Source organism: Carassius auratus, chromosome 1 (genome assembly GCF_003368295.1).
Source record: "Carassius auratus strain Wakin chromosome 1, ASM336829v1, whole genome shotgun sequence".
NCBI lineage: Eukaryota > Metazoa > Chordata > Actinopteri > Cypriniformes > Cyprinidae > Carassius > Carassius auratus.
The window spans coordinates 22,865,665-22,884,348 of record NC_039243.1 but is presented as its reverse complement, the minus strand read 5'-3'; the positions used below and the strand labels follow the sequence as shown (position 1 = coordinate 22,884,348).

Below are 18,684 nucleotides of genomic sequence, written 5' to 3'. Positions count from 1 at the left end.
CTTGTTAAGAGTCACGTGTTACATGTTTTCACCGAGTTTCATAAAGTTTTGAGTTTTCGTTTAGGTTTTATAGGCTTTGGGGTATGTTTGGCCACACCCCTTTTCTAAATTACCCATTTAAAGCTAACCAAAGGACAAAATTCAACATTTTTTTGATAATTATTGATCTAGAGAGTCCACAGAATATTACTGCAGTGGTTTGGTCCCGATCGGACAAAAAACCTAGGACTAGTTCGCAAAAGTAGGTTTTTAACATATATGTAAATAACAATTGAACGATTTGATTGACAGCAATGGTTCTTGAGGCAAAGTTGTGCATTATGAGGAGATCTATCAAATGATATGCATATTGTGTTGATATGTGAAACACCACGTGATTACAGAGCCATTAAACTCGTTAGCGCCAACTAGTGGCCGATTTCTTTCAAAATTCTTACAGACCTTAAGGTTCATGAGTCGAACGTACCCAGTGAGTTTCGTTCCGATCAACATCCGTTAACCCTTTCAAATAGGTGCTTAAAATTGTTTGGCCAATGGCGGCCATGTTTTTTGAGATATGCAAATGTCCTCATAGGTACTTGTGCCCCTTCAGACCAAGACACTGCATACCAATTTTCAAGTCGATCGAGCGAACGGTTGCCTAGTTATAGCCATTTATGTGTTTTTTAAATCTTATTGCGCCCCCAAGTGGCAAAGCTGCGCATTTTTTTTTATTTGACCAAAGATTGAGCTTATACATATGTGTACCGAGTTTGGTGAAGATATCTCATTCTGTTCAAGAGTTATAGTCAAAATAGCATTTGGCTAACGTTAGCATAGACGCTTTTTGGTGTACTGTTTCGCGTAAGAATTGAAATTTCAACTTTTTTTTGATAATTATTGATATTGAGTGTCCAGGGAATATTTCTGAAGTGGTTTGATTCCGATTGGTTAAAAATCCTAGGACTAGTTCGCAAAAGTAGGTTTCGGATATAGCTCGATTTTGCGAGAAAACGGTGCGTCGTAGAGCAAAAAATGCAGCTGTGCACTTTTGTTCGGGCTAACCCAAGGATTGCAACGATGCCTTGTTTTTGAGTCTACGGCTAACGGTTTACGATCTGCGGCCAAAAATGTCCAAAATTTTAGTTTTTTGCGCTGTAGCGCCCCCGTTAGGCCGATTGGGCTGAGACTTTGATAAGTTCTCCCCAAAATGAGCTCTACGATCTGTCCAAATTTCAGCTCTCTAGGCCTTACGGTTTGGGCTGCACTTTCAGTTCTAGGGCAGAAGAATAATAATAATAATAAAAATCCTAACAATTACAAGAGGGTTTCAGCACTGCGTGCTTGAACCCCTAATAAAAATCCTAACAAATACAATAGGGTTTCAGCACTGCGTGCTTGAACCCCTAATTAGCAGCTAAAAGCCACTGGAGCCGCTAAAGACTCCTGAGAGTCTGTGTCACAGTGGATGAACCTGACCCCTGGGCGAGGTCACTGACCGCAGACCACCGATACCGCTCTGGGAGGGGGTCTCAGGCAGAACGGACACAAACACTTGTGTCCATCTATTGAGTAAATATACTCATGCATACATAAGCAGACACTCTGGAAGCTCACAACCCAAGATGGCCTTCAGCATGTTTTAATTCATTAACTGGCAGAATAATACAACAATTTATTGCAGAAATGAGCATGCAGTTTTTAAAATTCATGCCCATTTGATCTCAATCCCGGAGTGTAAATGCTAGAGGAGCAACAGAATCCAGAGAGAGAGTGATAAGGGTGAACATCAGAAGTCAAATGAAGAGCTCAGCCTCTGAAAATGTCTATTTCTTTGAGCGTCTCTCTGATGGGGGCCTGTGATGCAGCTTGCTCTCTGAGCCCACTCTCCACTGGAGTGCTGATAGAGGCCAGAGATGCAGCTCCACCTGTGAGCCCACTCTTGATTACACTGCTGATAGGAGACAGTAGATGTGCCCTTATCTACACACAGACACAACACCTGCTGCCTGGCTGGATTGATTGAGGAGAGGAGTATTCATATTTCTGTAACAGCATTTGGTGAAGTTCACCTATAATCACAGATACAGCATATCCCAAACCACTTAAAAAGGCTACAAAAAAAAAAAAAAAAAAACACTTTTCATCATTCATCTAATTTTGTTTTGTGGTTTAAGGCCACTTTGGGTGAATCACAATTACCATAATAACGTATATTCTACATAATAAGTAAGGATTGTATTGCTTCCCTAATCATAGTACTAGTTACAGACAGATCAATCTGAAAATATTTGGACTGATTAACTTTGACTGAAAACTCATCAATGTGCATTTTCGTATCGATGTAAAATATTGCTTTGTGAATTGCTTATTGATATTATGCAAACCAAATGTTCAACTTGAATTTAAAGAATCTTAAAGTGATAGTTCACCCAAAAATGAATATTACCCCATGATTTACTCACCCTCAAGCCATCTTCGGTGTATAAGACTTTCTTCTTTCAGAGAAATACAATACATTTATTAAAAAACAATGTCATGACTTTTCCTAGTTTTATAAATGGCAGTGAACGGTGGTCAAGATTTTAAAGCCCCAAAAAGTGCATCCATCCAACATAAAAAGTGTTCCACACAGCAAGGGGGGTGGTTAAAGATATTGTTTTAAATATGGATATTTTTTTTTCTTACACCACAAAATCATTGATTAACTTCAGAAGGCATGTATTAACCCCCCAGTGCCATGTGGAGCACTTTTTATGATGGATGGATGTATTTTTTAGTGCTTCAAAATCTTGACCACCATTCACTGCCATTATAAAGCTAGGAAAAGCCAGGAATTTTTTTTTTTTTTTTTTTTTTAATAACTCCGATTGTATTTGTCCGGTTACATCGAATGATTCGTTCGCGAACCGGATATCACAAACTGCTGTGTTTTGAAATCTCTCACAACAGACCCGGAAGAGAAGACAATGCTGAATAAAGTCTTAGTTTTTGCTATTTTTGGACCAAAATGTATTTTCGATGCTTCAACAAATTCTAACTGACCCTCTGATGTCACATGGACCACTTTGATGATGTTTTTCTTACCTTTGTGGACATGGACAGTAGACCGTACACACAGCTTCAATGGAGGGACTGAGAGCTCTCGGACTAAATCTAAAATATCTTAAACTGTGTTCCGAAGATAAACGGAGGTCTTACGGGTTTGGAACGACATGAGGATGAGTTATTAATGACATCATTTTGATTTTTCAATGAACTAACCCTTTAATAGGAGAATGAGCCTAATATCGTCTTGACTATCGACAGAGACATCTGCTATCGTTAATATCTCTAACTATCGTCGACACACGATATTGACATCGATACACTATATTATCGTCTATCGGCTCAACCCTACTGAGCCATTCTGTAGTGACATGCACAGGATTGAAGCGACTTTCATGACTGAAGCTCTTTGATGGCTGGACGTTGGATGAATGGGTTGCTCTTTACCTTGTGTGCAGCGCCGCCGTGGATGATGGACTTGATGAAGATGCCCAGGTCTTCTCCAGTCTCTCGAGACTTATTACCCTTCAGACTGACCCCTAGACCAGCTGAGCCGGAGTCATTCAAAGGAACTTCAAACATCAGCTGCTCTCGCCCGTCCTCAGACAGAAGTGGACCTGCTGGTTCTCCTTTCTACAAATAACACACACACACACACAAACACACACACACTTAGGTCAGTATCTCAGCTGACTTTCAAAACCAAATAAATCTCAGCATTTATCCCGGTTTAGTATACTACCCCAGTGACTACAACTACATTACTGCACATGTAATTTTATTGACAATGATTCTATAGAAATCATTCTAATATGCTGATTTGCTTAAGAAAAATGTCTAGTATTATTAATGTTGAAAACAGTTGCTTAGTTTTGTGGAAAATGTATGCATCATGAAAAAAAAAAAAACAACATTTATTCGAAATATAATTTTTTTGTAACATTCTAAAATGTCCTTACGGTTTACTTTTGTTCAATTTAATGAATCCTTGCTGAATAAAAGTACACATTTCTTTTTAAAAAAATGCAATAAAGTTTTTATTTTAGAGATGGATCCCAGTTAAAATGAAACCAGATGTACCAAAATGCACCAATGATTGATGAATATATAAAGCAGGATTAGGATGGAATGAATGCATGTCTAATGGAGAGGCAGGAAACACGTTGGGGGTCATTTGATTTGTACATGAAATTGCAAGAGCATGAGAATGAGTCAGTTCACAATGAAACATAAAAAGCTTTTGACAGAGATCCATTTGGGAGGGAGGGGTTTGGGGACAAAATTTTTGAATAATATCTCATTATTGAACACATTTATACACACACAACCATCCACACATTTCATTTCTCTTTTTGCATTGACTCCTAAACATCATATCAAAGAGATTAAGGGTGTCAGTGCCGTGGTCTTTGACCTTTCTTCACATCATTTCCTTCTTCTATCCACCATCACATCAATAAAACATGGCAAAAAGAGCTAGAATAAAGTGCAATGCCTAAATGTGACCGACATCCTCCTGGAAACCACATTAAGCAACAGCATCATCCTGTTACTAAGCTACTATGGAAATGGGCCAGGGGAAAAAGAAACAAAAATGACTTTGTAGGAGCACAGAGTTGGGCAAAAAGCATTAAGTAAGAGCTAATGATGAAAAATAGGAGGGCCAATGGGGCAAAGCTTCAAGTAGTCCTTTTAGCATGTCCTCTTACTGAAGATAATGTGTCGTACATGGCCTGAGGCAGACTACAAATCAGAGTTTTAGCACACAATAAAAGGCCTGTTTGTTAGTGAGGTCAAGCTTTGGGTCCAGCGAGAATATCAGATTGTCTGATGCCTCCTCACATGAGGAGGGAGATGACGCTCTGGTGGTCCTATCGACACTTGAGGCCCAGACATCACATGATGACCTCCTGAGGGCAAATACACACTAATATCCTCTCATACGTTCAGTATGATGGACTGTTTTAACTAAAGAACATGAGTATTGCTGGCAAAAAATGTCAGCAGCACTATAGAGTAATAAAGAATCCGTGTCGAGAATAAGTGGAATGAGTTAATCAGCACTGACAGATAAACACAGGCCTATGGGAAACGCATATCCACCATATTTGGGCACCTGCAACTCTAAATTAATAACAATATTAACATTAGTGTTAGCAATTAACATTAATATTAACTACAACTACTACTAATTAAAATTAATAGCCTAAACTGAAATAAATAAATGTATTAATAACCATTAACATATTAATTAACATGATAAAAAATTACAATATATCCATATCACTTAACTGTCAATAGATAAGTATGAATACATTCATATTACAGTATATTATTAAGAATTAACATTAAAAAGATACTAATGGACTAATATTGACACTAATATGAATTCATGTCAGTACTAAGAGTAATTACATTATAGTACTATATAGTATTCATATTTATATTGATCGATAATATGATTTATATATATATATATATATATATATATATATATATATATATATATATATATATATATATATATATATATATATAAATACCACTTAAAGCTGCAGTAGGTAACTTTTGTAAATATATATTTTTTACATATTTGTTAAACCTGTCATTATGTCCTGACAGTAGAATATGAGACAGATAATCTGTGAAAAAAATCAAGCTCCTCTGGCTCCTCCCAGTGGTCCTATTGCCATTGCAGAAACTCCATCGCTCCCGGTAAAAAAACAACCAATCAGAGCTGCGGTCCGTAACTTTGTTTGTGTTCAAAATGTAGAAAAATGTATATAATAAGCGAGTACACCATGAATCCATTTTCCAAACCGTGTTTGTAGCCTGTCCTGAATCACTAGGGTGCACCTATAATAAGTGTTTATAATCTGACTATTTTAGATTGCTTCGGGGGTACCGCGGCGGAGTAACCCAGTACCTTTGTGATTCTTCATAGACATAAACAGAGAGAAGTAGTTCCGGCTACGATGTTCTTCCGCAAGACGCAAGCAGTTCTGTTTATTAACCGCTAGAGTGTCAAAAGTTCCCTACTGCAGCTTTAATATGTAATAACTAAAATATAATACATCATAAATATCAACAGTAACAAACATAAGAAAATGTCTTCTTCAAATAATAATAATAATCATATGTAAATTAATATTTAATAGAAATAAACAACATTAACTGACATTAATATAGGATAATATATTATACATTATACTAACAGGATAATATCAGTTAATATCCATTGATAATAACTGATAATATTAATATTCATAAATGTTATCAATAGTAATATTACTAATTTATATATGCATGTGTTTGTGTGTGTGTGTGTGTGTGTATTTTTTCAGGAGAAACACCTAAGACAAAACTGATACTTCAGTGAATATCATCAACATCTGAGAACTTTTAAGAGGAAGAATTTTGAGAGGAAGTCTTTGTATCATTTACACCAAAATAATCCACGGGAAATGTGTTTTGATGCCCTGGTTGGAAGTCAATGCACCTTAACCCAGATACTGACCTAAATTAAAACTGATGTCAGAAGGCCGTTTGCTTTCACATGAAAGCATGTACAGTTACAGTTTATATTACTCAAAGCTTTTTTAAAAAGCCCACTGAGTTTGGAAAGAAGTGGCCGTGACCCAAATAACAAATATAATTAAATAGGTCAGACAAAAGCAAAACACATCCTGTGTGTAGGAAGAGAAATTAATATTGAGACCATCTCAAGGACATCTAAAGGCTCCACCAGCCCTGTGGCCGACCTCTCTTCTGTGAGTGCAACTGTGTGCAATGTGCATCCTCACAGAAAACCTATATGAATCAAATGGCGGAGAACAGCAGCTCAAACATCTAACTATAAAGGCCCTTCAGAGGCTAGATTATGACTGCAAATCGGTTACAAAAATAAATATTCAGCTTTTACAGCAAATTTCCCGTGAGAATATCACATTACAGTGGTGGTATTAGATATAATATACTCGGATAAACACACTGGTTTAGATCATTTAGCTTGAATATACAGTCTAGTGGAACACCACAAAAATCACTAAATAAAGCCATTTTATTATTGTATTAAAAAGACATTTTTGCAGTCCATGCTGGAAAAGATCTAAATACATGTCTAGTGGGCACAAAATAAAAACAAAAAAATAAATAACATTACAATTTTGATGTTTGGCTGATTTATTGCTGCTGGCTATCAGGTATAATTCATATGTTCCTGAAAAAATTAATTCCAAATACTGCATTCATTTACCTTTACAGTGCAGTACATGACAAATTGATGCCAAATCCAGTCGGCTTAGCTTTAATGCAATGGTCATCTCTAGACTTTTATAGTTTGCCAAAGCAATCTCTTTAATATACATTTTCAAAACAAGCCCACAAACTCTTGTATATGTTTGATACTTGAAAATGAATTTCTATACAATGATTCAGATGCTCTTTAAAAGAAACACGCGACTCCACCACCGTTCATCAGATTTAAAATACACAACACTTATTAAATGCAAGAAACATGTTGACTTCAATGTTTCAAATAACGTTTACGAAAATAAAATGACAAAATATGGTTGAAATAACATTCCATCGTTGCTATTGCTTAACTCTCCCCAAAGCTGATAATACAGTACAATAACAACATTTAAATTGATAAAAATGACTATGTTTTTGGGAATGTACCATGGTATTCTTTCAAGTACCTTATCGTTTAATAATCAGCTCTGACCAGTGCAAGACCATCCTATGCCAGTTCATAACTAGTTTGTGACGTAAGATGATTTTAGATGGTTTTTCCAGCAGGGCGGGATGTTTAGCACTTGCTTTTGCGTATCCAGGATGAGCAGTCACATCGACCAGATCCCACAGGGATTCAGTCAGAAAAACAAGACTTTAACTCTGTCAATGATCACAAGTCACGCCGACTTATCCATCACCAACTGGACATGTTAACAGGATGGACATTTATGGTATAAGCTATTTTCCTGCTGGATTCTCACAGGTCGTTATAAAAGATGCTTTTGTTTTTTTTGTTTTTTGCAAATGGCTGATTATTAGCCAAATCCACCTTTGGGAATTAAGATTGTATATTTTTTTGTTGACACTGGTTGGTGGTCAGTGGGACGAATTCTGTGTGAAGTTTATGGAGGATATTTCAGGTTAACATGCATTCATCGGTTGGAATGAAATACAAATACACACACATACACGCATATCCTCTAAAAAAAAGGCAGAAATGTGAAATCTACACAACACTGTCATTATATCTTTTCAAACTCTTCCATTCTCTGAAAAAATATTACTCCCGAGTGTGTCATTTTTCCTTTTGCCTGCAGCCGAATTTCTGCCGTAATTTACCCTGGCTAAGCAGTGGCACAGCTAAACCATTTTCAGTTTGAATAGGGTGGAAAGCATCTTTTCGCTCTGAATAGATACGGCGGAGAAGCTCTTTAGGACGCTTTTTGTGCCTAACCAGAATTAATGCTCCAATAATAGTCAGTGTCAATGACATACAGCTGCTCTTCTTGAACAAATCTAGCACAGAAAAGATTTAACAAAGTACAAAACAGCTAAATCCATTAATAAACCGCAAATGTAACCATGCATTCGTTTTTTACATTAGCAATTCAATACACAATGTTTATATAAATAAATAATATTATGAAATAATAATTAGTATATTGTAATAATGAAATATAATATTATATTTGTATTTGTTTTCAAAGTAAATTTTGTTATAGAATAAAAATAATAAAATACAAAATAAATGCAATATATATTATATATGGCTCAGGCAAGGTCTGTGGAGTTTAATTAATAAAGCAGTTATGGCCTGATTTGTACAGGTGGTTCAAACCCCGGCTCCACCTGACCGAGTGTTGAGGTGTCCTTGAGCAAGACACCTAACCCCAGCTGCTCCCGACGAGCTGGATGGCGCCTTGCATGGCTGACATCGCTGTCGGTGTGTGAATGAGTGAGCGAATGGGTGAATGTGAGGCAATTTGTAAAGCGCTTTGGATGGCCATGGGGTCTGTTGAAAGCGCTATATAAATACAGTCCATTTACATTTAAGTAATGCATGAGAGAAATGATTGTTTGTGTATGTGACCCCTCTAAACCCGAAGCCTTTGATGAGCAGACACTACGGTGCAAATGAACTGAATATAGACCACTGATCTATAATGGAGAACTGAATTGCTCATGATGTCATAAAATTGGACACAACAAAGAGATGTGGTCTTTCTTCCTTTGATGAGGAATCAATGGGTGCCACAATTGCATTTTTACTCTAAAGGGGGTCTGATGTTTAAAAGAAAAACATTAGGTCAGCGATCAACATCTGTGAGAGGAGATGGACCAGCACTGGCCCGAGGCTTCCTGTTAGACCGCTGTCAAGTTCCTGTCACAAGCTGATTCAACACTTTCAGTGTAAAGGAGGGGATTGCTTGGGTTTATATGGTTGTTTGGATTTGCCATAAAATATGCGTGTAAATATATATGTTTGTATATAAAATTTCACTATTATAATTTGTTTGGTCACATTTTACATTGGGGGACAATTCTCACTATTAACTACACGTTTTGCCTCAAATTCCTAGGAATGAGGTAGAATTAAGGGATCTAGAATATGGTCAAGCAGAATAAGGCATTAATATGTGCTATATATATATGTGTGTGTGTGTGTGTGTGTGTGTGTGTGTGTGTGTGTGTGCTAGTAATATGCATGCTAATAAACAACTAGTTAATAGTGAGAACTGGTCCTTAAAATATAATGTTCCCATTTTTTTTTCCAAACCAAAGTTTACATTTTTCATTATACAAACATTGTGGTTTTCTTAGATATAATTCGAGGTACCATTCATTTTCGTTGTGCCTTGAGGTTTGCAAATGATCTTACCAGTTCTCTGGGCAAAAATTCCTCATGTCTTCCGACTACAAGAGACACGGTTTCTCCCAGTTTGGTGCTCCGCAGCATAGCCACCAGTTCCTCTTGTGTGCGTCCTGTGATGTCCACTCCATTCACCTAGAGAAAGAAAGAAAAAGATTTCTTGTAACTGCCAAAACAGACAGCAAAAGTTCCATTTAGACTTCTCAGAGATGAAAAACATGTCAGTGATAATTCCATCTCATGGCAAGGTGCAATACAAGACAGACAATTGGCCTAATTATGTCAAGGATGCATTACGTTTTCTGAGACAATATCTTTAAATTGAATTTAAAACAATACCTTTTGATTGCATGACTGGTGGGAAAGGAAAAGCATAATTTAATTTCCCATAAATAAACTGCGATTTTGCAATTTTCCATGTTGTTCTCTCATGATTGCATTGATGCAGGATGCATGTAATACCTCCAGGATACGGTCTCCAGACTTGAGCCGTCCATCTTTAACAGCAGCTCCGCGGGGCATGATGCTCTTGACCATAATGGGTCCTGGACCATGAAGGGATGAGTCTCTGGTTACCACGGTGAATCCTAGGCCCTCAGTACCTGCAAACAGAGGAAGGCCAGAAACATTTAATGACCCAGTGAACCAGAAAACCTGAACTGAACATATCTTACCCTCCTGTATGATGCAAAATAATATTCTTTTTACGTTCCAGTCATATTAAAAGTGTGCTTGAATTTACACCCACAGTTCACACTCACTGTAGTACCAAATAGAATTGAGATCTTTTAAAGACATGTTGAAAATCTACATAATTGTTCCACTAAAATCCCTTCCACAATAGATTTAAGAGTTAAGGATGTCAACGGTTATAAAGTTGAGTCGCGAAATATATCATTTAAAAGCTCATGTCTTAATTGTGGTTGTATTTTTTGACTAGCAAAGTAAAAATACCCATGCAAATTTTAAACTTAAAAGAAACGTAAAAGAAAATAAAGAATTAGGGCGGCCCTAATAGTTGACTAGCCGTAAGTCGAACAAAATTTTATTAGTCGCAGAAAAAAAAGACACAATCTACAGGCGAACTCACAGGTGTATGTGGTAATATAGGCTAGTATCATCGGGCAGGACATCCAAACACTCACGCTTTTTTTTTTTAGGTTTACTGTAAAAGCTTGTCACAGTGAAAACTTAACTTCCCTCCATTTTTTTTTTTTTTTTTTTTTTTTTGCAATGAATATTTTAACCTTTTTTTATTAAGAGGTTTGTAGCATTTGATGTTTTTCATTTTCATTTCCAAGATTCTTTTTATGTGAAGATTTTTCAAAGAAATCTGCCAATGAAAATTCAATTTGAAGGTTTGGCAAAGAAAACTGCCAATGAAAGTTCCATTTAAAAGGCTTCTCGAAATCTAAATTCTAATATTTGAATTCAGATTTTGTCACTATTCATTTTTGAAAGTCTGTAACTGACATTACAGAAACCATAAAACATGAAATTACTTTGTCCAATATTATTGCATTCATTTTCTATATCCATTCCTAAAACATTTAATAAGAAATTTGCTTAGAGTGTCACTATTATCACTGAATTCCGGTAAAAAATTACTGCCTACAAATATGGGTTTTTCAATAGTAGATACTGATGTCTGGAGAGAAAGATGGTGAAAATTATGTAGAGAATATATACATCTACATACAATATAATAAGAGCACAAGCACCAGTTACCTGTTATGACCCTCATAGATCTTTACAGACTATATCCAGCTTTATCTGATCCAAGATCAGGTCAAAAGGTCAGTGGCATGCTGATGATAGCCTTCAAGCACTCTGGACTGATAACCTGTGTTTAAGCTGTTGGTTTCTCTGCAGAGGTTTGAACACCTCTGTTTCCAACCCTGCACGTTGATAAATGTTTCCTTACAGGGATTAGACAGCTCTGCACTTTAATTTCACACGTGAACACATCTACAGGAGATGAGAGATGCAGAGAGCAGGATGCAGGATGAGGAGAGAGAGAAAAAGAGAAAGAGACAGAGAGATGGTGTGAAAGAGGAGCGCTAGAAACAATGACAAAGGGTGTGGTCTGAAAAAAAACTGATTAGAGACATTGGAAGCTGGAAAAAGATGGAAGAGTGAATCTCATAAGAAATATGTCAGGGTCATATTTCACCCCAAAATCGTAAGGGACATGATTATGTATATATTTCATATAATTTTTTGGTATATTTATTAAATAGTGCATACATACTAAAATATATATAGTTATAGATATAGATAGGAGTACACATTATTTTAATTTTTGTTGTTGGATTTTATATTTATTGCATTATATTTGTTACATTAAAATCTATATTTATGTTTAGAATTTATTGCATAAATATTTTTTTTATATATATATATATTAAGAAAATAAATATTCCAGTTAGCATTATTAGTTTCTTATACTGCTAAGACTACACTACTACTAAATACTACTAAATACTTTTTTTATTCAAAATTAGCATTCATTTATTTGTTTGCTTGTTTGTATGCTTGTTTATTATTTATTGTTTGTAAAATCTGCATAAATTAAAAGCTGTAAATTTAAATAAATTAAAAAATAGTAATTAAAAGCACATTTATCCAGAAACACAGAAAGAGAAGAAAGGAAAAAAAAAGAGGCCTAAGACCTAATCATGCTAAGAAAGCTATTCCCTTAAGTTTCTCATCCACAGGGACACGTGTAATTACTGAAGTCTCTCTCTCACACACTTGAGAGAGAGATGTCATAAAGGATAGCGGCCAATCCAGCATAGTAAAGACGGCAAATGATGAAATCTTGAGTCCCAGAAGAGCACCTGACATTAAAGTTTTAAACAAAAGCAGCTGTCAATCAGCTGAGAGGAGGGATACAGACAGAGAGGTGAGAAAATAAGGAAGCAGTTTTGACAGCTCATGATGGCACCTTGTGGTCAACTGGGTGGAGTTTCCACTATTCGAGCTTGAAATCAAGATAAAATGACATTTGCGACTCATTTAACTTGCATAATGTGGCATATTTTTGAGTGAAAAAAATGCTACAGGAAGAATGATTGTAAGTAGGAACTTTTTTTAAATTCAGTGGGTTCAAATTTGAGTTCACATCCAGCTTACCTTTCTTCAAATCGATCTTCATTTTCTTCCCAGGCTTTTTGTTGTTCGTATTAACTAGTGTGGTTAGGGCAGGGGTCTTTTTGGGGGTGGGGCTCTCGCTGCGATCTTTCAGGGTGGGTGACGCACTGACCGGAGGAGAAGGCGTGGCTCTGCGATGGTCTGTTTCAATGGGGGTGTGTCTTGCAGGCTGAATCTCCTCCTCCTTTTGGGGCGGGGTTTGTGAGGCAGGTGGCTCTGGAGATGGCGTAGATGTATTGCTTATGAGTTTATGAACCAAGAAAGGACTCTTGACCTTAGGGACCACAGGGTCTGGTTCAGTGTTGTTGAAAAGCTGCCCGATGAGGCTCTTCTCATAGCGGAGCTTGTTGGCGACAGGAAGCACCTCCAAACGTATGGTGGGTGAAGACATGGCTTTGCGAAACACCTCTTGAGACCTGAAACATTGAGAGTGAAACTTTGTCTTACTGTACTGTAATGCATATTTGTAGATAATGTGAATAAAAAGGTGTTTAGTGCTTCGAAGACTCAACAGCCTTCTTCATTATCACCATTCAAGAGCCTTTTCCCTTAAGGACTTCCAGTGGGAATCACTTCTCAGCACTTCCATCTTACTACAAAAGAACTACGTGGAATTCACCTTTATGGGCTTGTGTTCAAATTGTCAGCCAAGAGAGTGTGGTGCATTACAGATTTTACAGGTAGTTCACAACGAGATTGTTAAGATGCATTTAGAAAATAGATGGAAAATAAGTGGAAATTCATGTTGACTTTAACATGAGTAAAATAGCATTGAAAATAAAAAAATAAATATATTTTGAAGCTTAATTCAAGGTTTTACAAACATTGTATAAATTCGTTCAGCTTGTATTTTACAAATCAGGCCCACTCTAACATACGAGTTATAGCTTTTAATGCTGGCAAAATGACTAATTTATTAATACTGATAAGCAAAATAAATAATAAACTTGCCCAACTATATGGTGTTTACTGGTACCAAGGAACATACTGATCAAAGACTGTTCTATATGCAAAACACTTGCATGTTAATATGGAATTTAAATGGACTGATGCCAAATTTAATATAACACAATTGAAAAGGATGAAATTTCTGATTCGTTTGCGTAAAATTATGCTAACTACATGCAACAGATCTGCAGCAAAATTTGCATAAATCAGCAAATTTACAATGACTTCTAATTGAGTCTGGCTTCTGTATCTGACCACCAAAGTCCTGAGACCATGGACACAATTCAAGTTCCATTTCATGCTGACATCAACCTCGGTAATATCACTGGGACTGAATCTCTCCATTTCTTAATTGTTCATAAAATCAATAATGTAAATTCTTATGCTTAATGATAGAATAGTATTAATACTAATGATCCAAATAAACAATACTAACACCAAGCATAAAAAACGTATTTACTTATTAACTGTAGGTTGTTTTACACATACCATGCAATGTAACAATCATATTACTATTACATGAGAAAAAACTGATGCTTTAATATGGAATTTAACCCTCTGGAGTCTAAGGGTAAGTTTTATCATGCCCTGACCTTTGTGCTTTTTTCAGTTGCTTATACACATCTAAATGGCTGAAGTCTAATCTCACTGTAATCAGCACAAACTGGGCTATAATAATATGTGAGCAGAATGCATGTACATGATTGTGTTTTTGAGAAAAAAAAATGTTATGCGTGGTTAGTGAAAAACTAAAAATGTTAAATCAAATGAATAAGGCAATAAAACACATAAACAGCATTGGTTCCCGGGACTTTTGAGAACTGGAGCTTGTAGCCTAGAATTTTTCTTTCTAAATTATGTGAAAATCATCTTGTTTACTCATTCACAGAAAACAATATATTGATTTAAGTTTTCTAAGACACTTTTTTTGGTAAAAGTCATATGCGAGTAGGCGTCAACTACCATGAATATCATTGTGATTTACACATGAGAAGACAAAGGCTGCATAATGAGCCTCTCAGTCACCTTGTGTCACTGAGAGGGAGGAGTTACAAGAAAGAATGTGAGGACAAAATAAATCGATATAATTTTATTTATTTAGAATATATTTAATTATCCCACAATATAATTTAATATTCACTTTTGAGTGCATATAAAAAGTTTATTAGGAACAATCAAAGCCAACTTTCAAACTGAATTTTTTGCATCAATACTGCGGGGGCGTGATCGCATTAGAAGATAATGAATGGAGACGTGAAAAACAGACATCGCTTTGTTTTCATATGGATTACTTTATCACATATTTTTGTTTTCGGCAGCACTTGTTTAGTGTAAAAGTAGACATGTCAAGCTTTGTATAGATATCTCTCTCATGTCTCTTCGTTGAGTATTCACTGAGTTACATTTCATTTTAATGACGTGTTTGTACATGAAGATCAGTGCAGACAAAGGCTGCAGACAGCACACCGTGTTTGTTTTCTTTATTTTATAAATGCACAAAGTTTTGTTGTTATTATGACCCTTTTTAGACTATTTAGACCCTTTACAGATTCGATTGATGTATTGCTCTTATCTGTACTATCAAAACTGAAAGTGTAATTTAACATATTTTGGGGTATATCAGGAGAAAATGACTCATAACCCGTATACTCGTTAATCAACTCCAAAGGGTTAATGAACTTTAGTCAGGATACCATACTTGGCCACACGTCACTTCACACTCACTTTAATTAAAGTCTAACATTACTAAGACTAGATATCAGAGGAAAAGAGAGTACGAGTCATGTTGCATTGAATGTGATGAGCAAACTTCAGTTCAGGATGCTGCAGAAGTAAAAACTGACTTGCTTGATTGAAGTCTTTTTCTTTTCTGCTTCAAAATCTTTAACTCTCGTACTCATTTATCCAACTCTTCCTCTAATAGTGCCACTTCGTTTAATCTATCGCCCTTTTGAAGGCTGTTCGATACCACTATAGCCACTTAATAGGGCAATTTCACACTCGTGGCAAGAGCAAACCATTCTCTTTTGTTGCGTTGAAGTTACAGCACTGAAACTCTGCAGAAAGGTGAGGAAAACGAGAGAGGATGGGTAGATAAATAGGCACAATTGTGTTTGCACGCTACGAGCGAGTAGGACAGAGAACAATCGCATGAAAGCAAAACCAACACAAAAGATGGATAATAAAAGAAGAGAATGAAGTGGAGAGAAAGAGAGCGGGTGGATGATTAGTAATCCACATGACAACAATGAAAGTGTGACGGATGGAAGAGTCAGACACTCACTGAGCAAAGGACTTGTCTATTAACTCGGTGTCATTGATCTGCACGATGCACTCGTCCTCTTCAAAGATCCCCTCTTGTTCGGAGCGGCTGTTCTTCTCGATGGCTCGGATATTTAGACCCAGAGTCCTGAAGACAGAAGCAACAAACAGAATTCAGACAGGGAATGGCATTCAGGGAATAACTGAAGGTATTAACTTGTACAGAAGAAACAGAATTCCAAATGAAAATAACTTGTATAAAACTTATATAGTTTTGTTAATACAATAAATACAATGGTGGTGGAAGTGGCCTAGTAGTTTGCTTATTCTGCAAATTCAGTGAGAGGTTACATAAATTATCTGAAGTAATGCAATTAAAAAAAAAGTTATAAAATACAATTGTAATAAAATAAAACTGAATACCTAAAAATGGGAAAACAGAAAAAAGTAAATGATAAAAGTATATGAAGTATATTAAAAAAAAAATGGAATGTGGAATATGACACACCAGGAAGGCAAGCATTATTTACTTTTTTATGATTTGAATGAAAATATCAGTTACATTGAAGAAGCTTTCTCTGAACGGTCTCTCAAAAATTAGAGACATCAGCATCTTTCTGTTTTGAGAACTGCTCAGGCAACCATTTCATTGATCAAAGCTTTTATGTGCTGTTACTTCCTTTAAGACTTGAGGGTTTCCTTTGGGTCTTACACACCCTAAAGCGTAGTTCAGCAGGCCACCGAACAGGTTTGCCCACCTACAGAGAGAGGGTCTATTTCCATCCGGAGCTCAACAGGGTGCAGAGGCCTCAACAACAGGAAGCTTGTCATCGTCTACCCAGGGAGGACTTCCTGTCATGCAGCATGTGTGTGTCCTTGCCCTGAAAACCTAACTTTTGACCCATTCATGCAGTCTGAAAGAGCCATTCTCCTAGCTACTTCCTCTAAGTGTTTGAGTGTGTGTCTATGGGCAAATATGAATGGGACACTGTTGACTTATAACATTAAAATTACAAAAGTGAAACTACTAAGTAATCCACACATGCCACAGATAGCGTTTATAAATATGAAATAAGGTGATGCTATTCCTTTATAGAGTAAAGGCCCGTTCACACCAAGCATGATAACTATAAAGATAACGATAAAGATATAGTTCTAAAATCGTTCTAAATATTATAGAATAGCGGAGTCCACATCACAACTATAACGATAAAGGCAAAGAGAAATGATAACGTTGGAATCACTTTCAGAACGATTTTTCTGATGAACGATAAAAACATTGCCAACCAATCAGAATCAATCCTGCTGTAATGAGCTCGAGAATTTAAAGCAGCAGACGCGTGTCCGCTTAGAATACACAGACAATATCGTTCGCTGGTGTGGACGCTAATATCTTTATCTTTATAGTTATCTTAAAACATATTTATGTTATTCACATTTAATTAAGTTAGACTAATGGTCAGTTATTACTGTTTTATATAATGGCCAGTGCTGAAGAAAATAAATAAGGTCAACTTAAAGTAATTGAGAAATGGTCAGCTGGCATTGTTTTATATAATGATGGAAATTAAATAAAATACTCATAGGATAAAATAAAATAAGAGTCAATACTCAAAAATCGAAAGGGAGAATTTGCACAACAGTGCATCTCATGGTTTATTATCAGGCAAGTGTGTAAAGACACCACAAATCTGTGTGTGTACGTGTGTGTGTGTGTGTGTGTGTGCAAGCTTTACCTTCCACTCAGTGAGGAGCAGTATGATATGACTTTGATGCCCAAAGGCCCGAGGTCTCCAGAAATATCTACTGTCCGTGTTAGACTTCTGCAGAAAAAAAAGAAAGAAAAAAAAAACCCACAATGGTCACGGTGGTTAGTTACATTTTTCATGACAGAAAAAAAGAAATAAAAAACCTGAAAAATATATTTTGAAAGAGGAAACTTTCAGAGGAACGCAATTACATTAGCAGAACAACGGTCACATTTCAAAATGACAAGCCAAAAAACCATTACGGTAGAAAGTGTCTTGGATATCAATGGAGTATACTTCTCCTGTCACCTGCATCATTTCCTCAGGTCTAGAGCTCTCGAAGTGTGTGTAATGTTATGCTGTTCAGTCAGAATCCTCCGACCTTGCTCTTACATTGAAACACAAACAAATACACACAGGATACACTCGAGTTTTATATTTAATGAAAGAAAACGGAGCGCTGTTTGTCCATGCAAAACCTCACACAACAATAGTATGATGCTCTAAATGTTTTTTTATGTGGTTACAAGGGTATTCTGGGTGGGAAGAGCACACAGCACACAAATAAATTAGAAAACAGTAGATTTTGTAATTTCTTAACTGAAACCTTTCACCTTATTGGTTTTACTTCTTTCATGGATGGATGGATAGATATCAAAA

At 36.2% G+C, this 18,684-nt stretch overlaps 1 protein-coding gene across 1 annotated transcript in view; it reads right to left on the bottom strand.

The window, feature by feature from the left end:
• Positions 1-1,385: 1,385 nt before the first annotated feature.
• The window catches only part of LOC113103294 (partitioning defective 3 homolog B-like), an 80,494-nt gene continuing 63,195 nt past the window's right edge, over positions 1,386-18,684 (bottom strand). Inside the window, exons 6-12 of the mRNA XM_026265973.1 lie at positions 18,013-18,099; positions 16,299-16,424; positions 13,049-13,482; positions 10,376-10,515; positions 9,923-10,048; positions 3,475-3,660; positions 1,386-2,051 (exon numbers count right to left, since the gene is read on the bottom strand). Of these exons, the coding sequence (XP_026121758.1) occupies positions 1,959-2,051; positions 3,475-3,660; positions 9,923-10,048; positions 10,376-10,515; positions 13,049-13,482; positions 16,299-16,424; positions 18,013-18,099 (1,192 nt within the window). The 3' untranslated portion in view covers positions 1,386-1,958. The remainder of the gene's footprint in view (positions 2,052-3,474; positions 3,661-9,922; positions 10,049-10,375; positions 10,516-13,048; positions 13,483-16,298; positions 16,425-18,012; positions 18,100-18,684) is intronic.